General features: G+C 53.3%; 1 protein-coding gene across 2 annotated transcripts in view; it reads right to left on the bottom strand.

Moving 5' to 3' along the window:
• Nucleotides 1-12,791, bottom strand: part of ASAP2 (ArfGAP with SH3 domain, ankyrin repeat and PH domain 2) — a 161,692-nt gene that overhangs the window by 45,468 nt on the left and 103,433 nt on the right. For both annotated transcript variants that reach the window (XM_047782677.1, XM_047782678.1), the window contains exons 8-9: nt 7,537-7,612; nt 7,190-7,276 (exon numbers count right to left, since the gene is read on the bottom strand). In XM_047782677.1, coding sequence (XP_047638633.1) covers nt 7,190-7,276; nt 7,537-7,612 — 163 coding nt within the window. The remainder of the gene's footprint in view (nt 1-7,189; nt 7,277-7,536; nt 7,613-12,791) is intronic.

Consider the following 12,791-nt stretch of genomic DNA (forward strand, 5'->3'; position numbering starts at 1 on the left):
GGAGAACACAAGGGCTCAAGACATGCGGAGTCAGATGGAGAGAACCGCAGAGAGCCTGGAAGAATCGAGGCTGAAGATGAAGGCGAGAAGCAGCCGAGGACAAGGGGAGGGACCACGCAGACACAGAGGCGTGGAGAGGAAAGCGGCGGCCGCGGCCACCCTCCCGGGAAACGAGGACAAATACTACAGTGAGGATGAAGCGGGCCATCGGGTCGAAGGGATGGACAGGCTGGGGTCAGAGTTCAGACGTCATTGAAAGCAAGAGTCGGCCACCTGGGCTCCTGACAGCTTAAAAAAAGGTTTTTGAGATACACACTTTTCATTTCAGTGAAGCCCAGATTACCTAAAATTTCTTTCTTCGTTTGCGCTTGAGATGTCACAGCTAAGAAATCGCTGCCCCATCCAAGGTCAGGAAGATTTACATCTGTGTTTTCTTCCAAGAGGTTTATGGTTTTAGTGCCTACATTTAAGCCTTTGGCCCATCGTGAACTGCCTTTTCTTCCCCCTCTTCAGCTGCCCCTGCGGCTTATGTTAGTTCCCAGGCCAGGGATCAAATCAGCCAGAGCTGCAACCTACACTAGGGCTGCAGCAAGGCCGGATGCTTAGCCCACTGTGCTGGGCCGGAGATCACGGTGGCACCACCAGGGAGACAAGCCAGCTCATTAACCCACTGCGCCACAGCGGGAACTCCTGAACTAACTATGACGGTGTGAGGCTCCAAATTCACTCTTTCACTTTGGTTATCCAACTGTCCCAGTATCATCTGTTGAAAAGACACTTCTTTCCTTGTTGAATGGTCTTAAGTCCTTTGCTGAAAATCAACTGACCATAAGTGGAAGGGTTCGAGTCTATTTCACTGATCTCTGTGCCCATCCTTGGGCCAGTGCCACGTTGTGTTGATTATTATAACTTTGCAATAACTTTTGAAATCAGAAAGTGTGAGACCTCCAATTTTGTTCTTTTTCAAGACTGCTTTTGCTATTCTGGGTCCCTTGCATTACCATATGAATTTTAGAACCAGCCTGTCAATTCCCACAAGAAGGCTGCTGGGATTTTGACAGAAATTGCACTGAACCTGCACATCAATCTGGAGAGTGCTGCCAACCTAACAACGATAAGTCTTCCAATCCACGAGCAAGGGCTGTCTAGCACTGACTTTTTAAACTCTAAAATATATACAGAATAACTCTGCAGAAAATTTAAAAAAGGACTTCATTCAAGAAGTCAATAACGTGGGAATTCCCATCATGGCTCAGTGGAAACGAATCTGACTGGTATCCATAAGAACACGGGTTTGATCCCTGGCCTTCTCAGTGGGCTGAGAATCTGGCATTGCTGTGAGCTGTGGTGTATGTAGGTTGCAGACGTGGCTCAGATCCTGTATTGCTGTGGCTGTGGTGTGGGCCGGCTGCTATAGCTCAGAATGGACTCCTGGCCTAGGAATCTCCATATGCCACGAGTGCAGCCCTAAAAAGACACACACACACAAATCACGAATGTGCTCAATCATTTCATTATTGAACTGACAACGGTCTGAACAAGCAGCCCCCAAAAGAGGAGAAACGTCCTTCTTTTCCACAAGGAGTTCACGCGGCACTCCTGCCTCTGGGCAACCAGCTCCGTCATTGAATGAGGATGACCCTGGGCTCTGCCTACTCTCAAAAGGGCAGTGCCTACTAGCACCAGAAATTTAGCGCAATCTCATCACTGGAAATGAATGCAGTAGAGGGAAATGGAGAAATATTGCTCACCTGTATGAATCTCTTTGAAAGACTAAAAATAAACCTGTCAAAAGACTAAACTGCACAACTAAGGAATATGTCTATTGATTTCGGGAGGGAAAAAAAACTGCACAAAAATAGGTGATGAAACCATGTGACAACACTGCTAAAAGCATTCCTGCCACGCATATTCATCAGAAGTCTTTACAGAACCAATGAACAGGATAAAGGACAGTCTTCTTTTCAACAAAGTCAGACCCTATGTCAAGAGGCTGGGGAAGAAATGACTTTTATTTTTTTGCTTCTTAGGGGCACACCCACAGGTTTATGGAAGTTCCCAGGTTGGTGTCGAACCAGAGCTGTAGCTGCCAGCCGACACCACAGCCACAGCAACAGGGATCCGAGCCACGTCTGTGACCTACACCACAGCTCACGGCAACGCTGGATCCTTAACCCACTGAGCGAGGTCAGGGATCAAACCCGCCACCTCATGGTTCCTAGTCGGATTCGTTTCCACTGCGCCGCAACGTGAACTCAGAAGTGACTGTTTCATTCTTCAGACAAAGCATTTCTTGAATTAACTTAAAAATACAAGCAAATCTGAAACTGTTAAATTTCAAATCTGTTAAGAAGAATGTAATCTGCTTAAGGTAAAACTGAAGCTGCTTTAGAAACGAATCATTTCCGCCTCTTCCAGGTGACGTCTACGTGGCGGACCAAAACCAGCCTCGGTCCGCCTGTTGATTCAGGTGTTTTATGCGACACGCGGTCAGGGGAAGGGAGGTCAGCCCTGTCATCGAACCAAGGTTTCAATGTTTTGGGTATTTTGGTTTTGTGATTATTTATTTTTATTCCAGTACAACTGATTTACAATGTTGTGCCCACTTCTGCTGCTGAGCCGAGTGACCCAGTCATACGCATAAATACACATTCTTTTTCTCCCACTACCTCCCACAAGATTTCAATTTAATGGAGCCGGTTCAAGGGAAAGAAATCCTCTCTTTCTGGGGAGAATCCTCATCGCACAATGCAGACAGGCAGCCGGCCGGGGGCCCAGCTTGCCGGGACCCTCAGAGACCCTCCCGGGTCTCCCGTGCTCCCCTGGGAGCCCAAGGACACCTCGCGCCTGACGAGGGAGCCGTGCCGCGTGGAGACCGCGTGTCTGAAGCGCGCACGTTAAGCGGGCGTTTTATGGGCCTTTAGAAAAGCTCTCATAAAACCCTATCGATGTCCACGTGTCCTCTGTTCTGTGACATCCAGACCAGCCCTCAGGTCCCAGGCACCGTCCATGAGCTTAAGTCTTGTGTGGCTTATCAAGCGTTAGCCACTGGGTCCTGGCAACACAGAAACTGCCCAGACAAGCGGGAGCGGCCCCAGCTGAAATCCTCAGGGACGGGGGGATTGTGATGCATGCGTAACACACGTACGTGCGCGTGTGTGTACATCCACACTCGGGTTTACTCGTGACAGCAGAGCACCTCCGAGCTCCCTAAGACCCGGGGCGGGGGGGAATGATGTAAAAGCCCCATCACGAGCGCTTTACATTTTATCTGTGTTCAGGCGATTCCTGTGCTAAATGGGTTGCCAAGGAGTCACCTCTGGAGGCTTACAGTCCCTCTGCCAAGGGGGCGCTGTGATGCCCAACCGCCCCACGTCTTCCCAGACCGCAGCGGTCTGTCCCCGTGCAGGCGCGCAGACGCACGAGGAGCGGGAGGCTCTGCTATGCGAGCGCCACGCCGAGCGCTCGCCAAGCTCCCTACCACCGGCTCGGCCACTGTTCTGGAAAGACTGTCCGGCTCGCAAGAGCGGAGTCACATGGAGAGAAGAGCCTTGCTGTGGACCAGACCAGGGCTCAAATCCTGGCCTGACACGCGTGCGTGACCTCCAGCAGGTGCAGTCCTCCTCTCAGGGCTCAAGTCATAAACCACCCGCCCTGCCATGCTGCCGTGACCCTGACTGCGGGTCACACCAAGTGCCTGGGAACGCCTGAGACAGGAAGCGGGTGGCAACGCCCTGACTACAGAGGGCAGGCGAGGGGACAGATGGAATGCTGAGGAGGCCCGGGAAGGGGACACAGCGGGAGTCCCGGCTCAGGAGTGAGGGGATGAGCCCAGACTGGGGGAGGAGTCGGGGGAGAAGAGGGCAAAAGGGGGGCAGGGCCTCGAAGACCAGGTGCCAGGGGACCAGCCCACAGAGAAGGGACGGGTAGGCAGGGAGACCCATCAGAGATACCACCAGCCACCCCTGTTCCCTGTTCACCAGCGAGACGGGGGAGCTGGGCCTTCCCTGTTCACCACTGTGCCATCGGCGTCCAGGAGCCCAGCACCTGCTGATGAAGGAACCAGGCTCCGTCTATCACGATACTGTGTCAGCGCGTTACAGAACTTATCTCTGAGGTCTCGTGACAACTCCCTGGGCAGGCGACACCACCCCTGGTTCACAGGTGAAGAGGTGAAGCATGTAGGAGGCAAGGGACCTGCTCACGCTGGTGGGAAGAGGGAGACCCAGGGTTCACACAGTTAGATCCGTGCTCTTCGGCTCTGCCAGCTGGCCAGGCTCCCGGCGGCTCTCGGGCCCAGCGAGAAACTGGCCCCCCATCCCTCCTGCTGGAAGTCTGCGAACTCCGAGTCATCCTGCCAACCCCGCTTCTTGATACACACCTGCCCGCCCCACCCCCGGGGTGACAGCCCTTCCTGGAGCTGCTGTCCATTGGCACGCTGGTCACACTGCTCTCCAACTCTGTCCCCACCCAGCCTGTGAGCCCTTCGAGAGGTAAGAACCGGATCTGTCTTACTCTGTGTCTGTGCGGCACCCGGCTTAGAAGAGCTGCCCAAAGAATGGCAGCTGACTGTGTGATCAGCAAACCAGTCTCCTGCCGAGGCAGATCCAAGGGCCGGCCCCAGGCTGCCCGGGGGTGGAGCAGGGACGTGGACACCTGGCCAAGGACATCCAAAACAAAGCAGGAATGTCAGTGGTTTGGAGCTGTGCGGGCGCTGGGGTCATAATGGCACGGCATCCCTGCCAGCACGCAGGTGACAGGGAAGAGCCTCCACAGGCAATGGGCACATTTCTCACTTAGATCAAACGACTGAGCCTCTTAAGATTTACATGAAGAGAATAAGAGCAGCTCCCACCAACCACCAGCACAGCTTTTTCTGGGGCACGTTACCTAATTTTCATGAACTGCAATTACGTGGTTAGAGGTAGAATTTTTATAACACCGAATAAAATCCATCAACACCTTCAGGTTTCTACGTCACAGAAGAGAAACCAAAAAAGGGAATGAGAGCTGAAACAACAATGTTCAATTTTTGTAACTAGAGGGACCCCAATCATAAAAATTATCTTAAAATAGGTAAGATTTAACTTAATAATCACATTCAAGGCCTGTCCAATTTATGGACTACCATAATCCAAAGTCATCAAAACACGATCCAGAATGCGATATTCAGAAAAGACAACACACTCACAGCCAGGAGACCGGGCGTTGGAGCTCTTCTCGGCATAAAGCCGGAAGAGCACAATGACGCAGCGTCACCTGACCCCTCTGTGCACGTGGGGCAGAGGGGCTGGGCAACAAACCCCTCGAAACCCACAAACCATTCAAGACTTCTGGTCTGTGCTGGTACATTTGTTAGATTTTTCTGCAGAGCTATAAATAACCAGCTTTCTGCCACCAACCAGTCTCAGACCGCCTCCCTCCGCAGCGCCAAAGCAAACAGGGCCCTTGCCCTGGGCCCAGAGGGCTACCGAACCGCAGCGCCGGCTCTGCTGCAGTGCACACCTGAGCCCCGCTTCACAGATGCGATCCTCCTCCTCCGACAAGCGCTGCTTTCAACCATCCCCGGCAGCTCTCCCGCTGAGAGCCGGCGGCCCTGGCGGCATCCTGGCTCCCACATCAGAGCTACCTCTTCTGGATGCAAGCGGGCCACTGTACTCTCCAGACTCCGAGTTCTCTTCGTCTTTCTTTTCCTGCTTCTATTCCATGTTTGGGAATATCGAAGCATCAGGACCTAGACTCTCTGGACTGGGAGAAGTGACCACGCTGAGGGTAATGCCCAGCTCATGCAACCTCCATCTGCCAATCTCTCCCTTGGCTGAGCCATGTGCACCAAGAGTCTACTAGACGAGCAATACGGGGCTATGACGCGATGGCCAGAGAGGCGCAGAGGCGGGAAAGCATCCTCGACCCGCGCACGGTCCAGCTGGAGAAAGAGCATCTGTGCACTGAAGACACAGCCAACAGTCCCCAAGCACATACACGGCAAGGGAGAGTCTTTCCGAGCGTGCTCCCCAGACCCCTTGGGGCCGGGGGAGCTGAGGCGGCTCTCCCGAGGCAGGGCTTAGGTGCATTAAAGGGACCTGCAGATTCAGCTCTGCAGGGGGAGGAGAGGGGGCAAGGGGCTGCATTGTCACAAAAGCGTGGCCCCAGAGGCTAAGCCGTCAACTTGGAAAATTTCTATTTTACTAGCATTTGTGTGTTCAGATCCATTTAGTAAAACCCAGCACTACTGAAAGAGGAGGGGTAAAAACTTCATGTGCTACTAGCTTTAATACGGACACCAAAGAAACAGCTTATTTTTTGAAGTTCATGACGAAAGCATGCAAAATTCTACAATTTATTAAAATACTGAACTACTTACTCTCCTAGACTTCGGTCACAAAAGGTAAATGCATTTGGGAGAAAAACAACAATATTCAGTTACAGTACAAGAACTAACACAAAACAGAGAGTAAGAAACTGCCGACAGCGAACTTTATGCTCTAATTTAATGGTTATTGGCCTAAAATCCACTAGCCATACATTTAGATACATTTCTTTACTGACAAGGAAGTGGATTTGTGTTCACCTCACATTATAATATCCACACTGCAGCCAGCATATAAAATTACCTTAGCACGTACTTTCCAACGGTTTTTCTAACGAGTCCCCCAATGCGGGTGATCCGTGCGAACGTGTCAGCACGCAGAGGAGGGATCGTACGAGGGGAAGGTGGAAGCTTTCTGCCCACCGGAGAGCTGCTCTCAGAAAACCGAGCTGCTCCCGTTTTATAAAATACAGTCTCGGGGCTGGAGGATTCAGAGGGCCACTCGTCACCCGCTATCGCCACATGGGCAGCGTCCGTGTATTTCAGGGCAGGGAAACCACAGAGCCCCAGGGAGGGACCCAGTGGCATAAACGAGGAGCGTCTCTGTGACAGAGCCCCTGATAGCTACTCACGCAGCAGGGGACCAGCCGGGAAAGGCTGAAGGCTGCGTGAAGGCCATGCCAAGGTTAAGGCTTCCCCCAGGAAATAAGCACATTCAAAAAGACGGTTGTATGAAACCAAGCAAGAGAACAAAGCAGGTGCTGCGGTGGTGCCCGATGCAGCCCCGCAGTGACCTGAGCACCAGAAAGACCCAGCTCACACCCCCTCGGTCCCGAAGCTCCCGGGACAGAGCGATCTTTCAAAATTCAATCCCCTCACCTCTTTCTGTTCGACCTGCAATGCTGATTTCAGAATATCTCGAAGCTGTATCAGCTGCCGTCTCTCTTCATCCTGGGCCTGTTTGATCTTTGGAAAACAGAACAGAGAAAAGTACGACCCATGTACAAGGGAGATGCTGGAGTTCACAGGGTGTTTCTCCATCAAACCCACCTCCCCCAACCGAGACTGGGGACGGAGCGGGGGCCCCATGCTCGTGGCGCCAGGGGCCTGGCACTTTCTGGGTATCACGGCACGCGAACATGAGACTGCCCAGAAGCCACACTCAATCAACGTGTTTGGTGCATTAAAATCCTTTCAACGTTCAACATAGGAGGAAAACCACTTACTGTGTGAAGATCTGTGGAAAGCGTTTCAATGGAAGGTTTGAGGCTTTCAACTGCTTTCAGTCCATCCTGGAAAAAACTAGAAGGAAAAGAGAAAACACAGATTGCGTTTCATAAGAGAGAGACAATTTTTTTCAGATGGAGGAAAAAACTTACAAAGGAAATGACTGAGAGTCCTGGGTAGTTCCTGGGGAAAGGGCTAGGAACCAATTCTTAAAACACGAGGCACACGGAGAATGAACTGTCCCTCGAAACCATGAGAAGCACACTGAACAGCAGCTGCAACAAGCCTGGTGATCTTTCTAGACCCACACAGAATGAGCCCGAGATTTTTAGTTTATGGTGGGAAACACGCTGGACAAACGGCAGTAGAGGCTCTGGGCCAGGTGTGGAAGAGGCTGAGGCCAGGAAAGCAAGCGGTGCACACACGAAGACACCACTTTCCTTGACGGGCAACGGCCAAGTGCAAAGGAGAAGGAACGCGGAACCCCGAGCAAGGCCGCCCCAGCAACGGCCATGCTCCGCACGGAGCTGGGAGATGCGGCTGGAGAAACTGAGATCGAATACGAAAAGGAACTTTTTATTTTGCCTTTTGTATTTTTAGGGCCGCTCCCGCGGCACATGGAGGTTCCCAGGCTAGGGGTCCAATTGGAGCTGCAGCTGCCGGCCTACACCACAGCCACGCCAGATCCGAGCCACATCTGTGACCTACACCACAGCTCACAGCAACGCCGGATCCTTAACCCACTGAGCGAGGCCAGGGATCAAACCTTCGGCTTCATGGTTCCTAGTTGGCTTCATTTCCACTGCACCACGACAGGAACTCTGGAGTTTTTTATTCTTAAAGCTTGGAACCCAGTGCTTGTGAAGTACTTTGTAGCAAGTGACTGGGGAAGTGCAGGAGAGGCTGGAGGAGTTTTTCCGCGGCCACAGCAGGCCGACGCTCTTGAGAGGCTTCCCACAGAGCAGAGGGGAGATTCAAACCCGTGCAAGGCCCATCATAGCACCTGTGTGACGCGGCCTCTGCCTATGTCTTCAGGCCACACCACACTTCCCCTTGTTCCAGACACAGCAACCTTTCCTCTATTCCTCTACAGCTGCTGAGTCCCAGCCTCAGGCCCTTGGCATGTGCACCTCTGCCCTCTAAAAAGTTCTCTCGGAGTTCCCGTCGTCGCGCAGTGGTTAACGAATCCGACTAGGAACCATGAGGTTGCGGGTTCGGTCCCTGGCCTTGCTCAGTGGGTTAAGGGTCCGGCGTTGCCGTGAGCTGTGGTGTAGGTTGCAGACGCGGCTCGGATCCCGAGTTGCTGTGTCTCTGGCGTAGGCTGGTGGCTACAGCTCCGATTCGACCCCTAGCCTGGGAACCTCCATATGCCGCGGGAGCGGCCCAAGAAATAGCAAAAAGACCAAAAAAAAAAAAAAAAAAGCTCACCAAAAAATAAAAAGTTCTCTCTGCAGCCTACCTTGTTTTGCCTGGTTCATTCCCACTCACTCAAGGCATTTTTTTTGGGCCATGCCTGTAGCACGCAGAAGTTCCTGGGCCAGGGACTGAACCTGCACCGCAGTAATGACACCACCGGATCCTTAACCCACTCAGCCACAGGGGAGCCTGACTCTTCGAGTTTTACGTTAAATAGGGCCTCGTCGGGGAGGAGTGCCACGACCCCCAGCCTTCTGAAGCTGGCTCCTTGGCCAGCCCGTGTCAGAACACTCTGCCTCTGGCTTCAAACCACAACTGCCATCACGTATTCTTTGGTGTAATTGTTTCAAATCTAATTCGCCCACGAGCTCTGAAGTTCGGGGGTGGTGGTGAGGACACTGTAGTCACAAAACCCGGCCCATGTCAAGCACACAGCCCTTGCTGAATGAAGAAATCAAGGAAGGAGCGTCTCTAACGCCGGCCAGTTACTGGGTATCAAGGAGACGACCCTCAAAAAAGCGCCTTGGGGGTCTCGGTTTATTTCTCTTAAGCTCAGCAACGGTCCTGTGGGAACTTCCCATGTCAAGGATGCGGTTAACAGGAGGGGCTGTGAGCACGAGGCCACCCTAGCCCAGCACCTGCAAGGAGGGCGGGAGCAAGGCGGGGGAACACGCGCTCACGAGCTGGGTTGCCAACCACTCGCTAGCTAGTCATTAGGAATCGGAGGCTGGCCGTGAGAGTTCCTCAATGACCTGAATCCTTAGCTTCGTGCCTAAGGCTAACTTCGCATCTTCATTCTTGTGTTCTGCCTAACTCACTTCTTTCCTACACACAGAATCTGCTTTCGGCCTGGCAACCGTGTCAGTGCGATCATCATTTTCCACGTCTGTTGCCACGGTCAGGGCAGAAAGGCCGAGGCTCGCGCGTCCTGTGCTTTCCGCTCAGAGCACAAGGGCCACCACAGAGCAGCGGTTTCAAACCAGAAGGAAACTGGGAAGAACGCGCACAGGACTGAGAACGCGGGCGCCTCCTCCCTTCCTTCCGAGTGGACGCCCCCGGGAGAAGGGGAGCAAACACGGGCAGGAGGGAGCCCAGAAACGGCCGTGCTCCTGGGGAAAGGCTGCGGGCGCGCCGCTCGGCCGGGGCCGGCGCCCCGCGGGGAGGCGCGGGCTCGGAGGCGTCTCCTGTCCTGACACGAGACGGCGTCTGGACGAACATCGCAGGTCTGATTGCGCCTCTGCAAAGGCCGAGCCAGCCTGGATCATGTGCAGCACCTCCTCCCTGCGATTTTCAAAACTCCCGTCTTTCTGACCCGTCCTTACCGAGGCGCATCTGGACACCGTCTCTGGCCATAGGGGAAGCTTCGAGAGAAGGGCCCCCCTGCTGCTTGGCTGACTGCCACTGCAGCCTTTCTAGGGACAAACCCCCAGCACGATTTGTCTTATGTCGAGCCTGTTAACACTGTCTCAAGCTTCTACCATCAATATTTTTTTATTTTTTATTTTTTTGTTTTAGGGCAGCACCTGTGGCATGTGGAAGTTCCCAGGTTAGGGGTCAAATTGGAGCTGCTGCCGAGGCCTACGCCATGGCCACAGCAACACAGGATCCGAGCCGCATCTGTGACCTATGCCACAGGTTATGGCAATGCCAGATCCTCAAGCCACTGAGTGAGGCCAGGGACCGAACCCGCATCCTCATGGATACTAGTCGGGTTCTTGACCCTCAGAGCCATGACAGGAACTCCCTACCAGTAATACTACCAAATAACAAATTTTGTTTTCTATCAAATGTTTTCTAGCCTACCTGGTTAAATTCTCTGGTCTTTAAAATTGGAGTTCCTATTGTGGCTCAGTGGATTAAGAACCTGATTAGTATCCATGAGGATGCGGGTTCGATCCTGGCCTGGCTCAGTGGGTTAAGGATCTGGCGTTGCCTCAAACTGAGGTGTAGGTCACAGATGTGGCTCAGATCCACAGGTGCGACCCTAAAAAGCCAAGAAATAAATAAATAAATAAATAAAATCCACCTACTGAGATTCAGTCTTCAAGCACCCACCCAGCAAGGTGGCCTCCCCCTTACTCCAGCCTCCCCAACCGCACGCCTCTCCCAGCTGGTGGCCTCTGCCCTTCCCTCCACGAGAGCGGGCTTCTTCAGGGCACCTGCAACCCAAGTCCATCGAGCAGCAGCAGGTCATAGCAGCGCTCAGCAGGCATTTGCTTAAAGGACAAGTCACTTCCAGGCTCATCGCCACGGTCTGGAACATGACTGTGTCCGTTTTATCACTGTTTTAAAGACGGTCCCGTCTAGGCTGTACTGGAGAACAGGATCCTCCATCGTCAGCACAAAGGCTAGTAAGATACATTTTCCTGGATCTTCCAGCAGGGAGAGATGCCCATTCTTGCCTTAGATGAAATCAAAGACACAGAATACCAGGCGCTCTCCATGAATTCTGCCGGTGAAGAGCATAAAGGGAGGAAAAGCAAAATAATCGCTGTCTACACAGTTTTAGGGGTGGACACGGATTGAAACGTGCATCCACAGAGCCTCGTTTCCCCACAGCGGCCTCCGGGCCCTTGCAGAGACCAGCATCAGCCGAGCAGGCGGCCTCTGTCCGCCGGGCACAGCTGTGACTCCGGGGTGAGAGGCGGAGACCAGGGAAGTTAGTTACACGGGGCATGAAGGACCCCCCGAACCCCACCGTGGAGAAACGTACGTGTGGCCACAGGCTCCTGTGCCCAATGGCTGAGTCACTCAGGTTCCAAATTTTATCCCCCGAAACTTGCGTCTGAAAAGTCAAAGCTGTTCAAATGATTTGAAGAGCACGTACGTCCACACACACACACACACTCACACTCACTCTCTCTCTCTCACATCCAAAAAGGAAGTCATGGAAGATTCATCATTTTTAAAGGTTACTGAGCTCATGCCCATAAAAGGCCAAATAGTTCGCTTTTCCACAAGAGGTCTGTTGCTACCCAACTGATCGGTTTGGGCAAAATAAAGAAAAAAAGGAAATCCCAGAATAACTTCTTCTTAAAAATAAAACATCAGCAAGGAAGCGACCCGCTTCCTAAGCGGCCTCACCCAAGGTTGCGAGGATAAGGCTGAAGACGCGACTTGTGCTTTCATCACAGTTAGGATGCTGCGTCTCTGCTGAAGAATTCACCTCCAAGTTTTACAAATTCGGGGTCTTTCTATTCCCTGAGCCTGCTCTTCCAAGCTTGGAGCGCTTCTCTGAGCCCAGAAGAATCACCCCGCACACCCCTCTGCTGGACCCCCCGGCTTTAGAGACACAGTGAGGCCAGAGGCGGGTTAAGGTTCCAAAGTGCAGCTCCGTGCCACCCCACAGCGCAATTCACCGCCGCACACGTGTGCCAGGTAAACGCGCCAGAGATCAAAGCAGATGTCACGGAGGGCCTCCTCAGAGAGGGTACAGTTCAGCAGGAGACACGACGCAACGTGGAAGATGCCACCGTGGGGATGCCGAGAGAGCACAGCGGTAACGAGGAGACACGTGGTCCAGCGGGCAGAGCGGACGCCTTCGAAGCCGCAGTTACACACCAACTGGGTCTTGGAAGGAACAGGATGGACTTCGAGACAGAGGGACGTCAGTGTGGGGCATGGCCCGTGTAGGGAAAAGCGAGTGGGTGCGTGTGGCCTCGGCGCCTTCGGAGACCCCCGTCTCTGCCCGCCTCCGCCGTCACAGTCCAGGTGCGGGGCCACGGGCTCCGGCCGCCCACGGACACGGCTGTGTACCTGAGGCATCGCACACCCGCTCCCACCCCAGGTCAGGGAGTCCTGTGACCAGCAGAGCCTTCCCGATGCTCCCCAAGTCAAG

The sequence above is a fragment of the Phacochoerus africanus genome, chromosome 5 (genome assembly GCF_016906955.1).
Source record: "Phacochoerus africanus isolate WHEZ1 chromosome 5, ROS_Pafr_v1, whole genome shotgun sequence".
Lineage (NCBI taxonomy): Eukaryota > Metazoa > Chordata > Mammalia > Artiodactyla > Suidae > Phacochoerus > Phacochoerus africanus.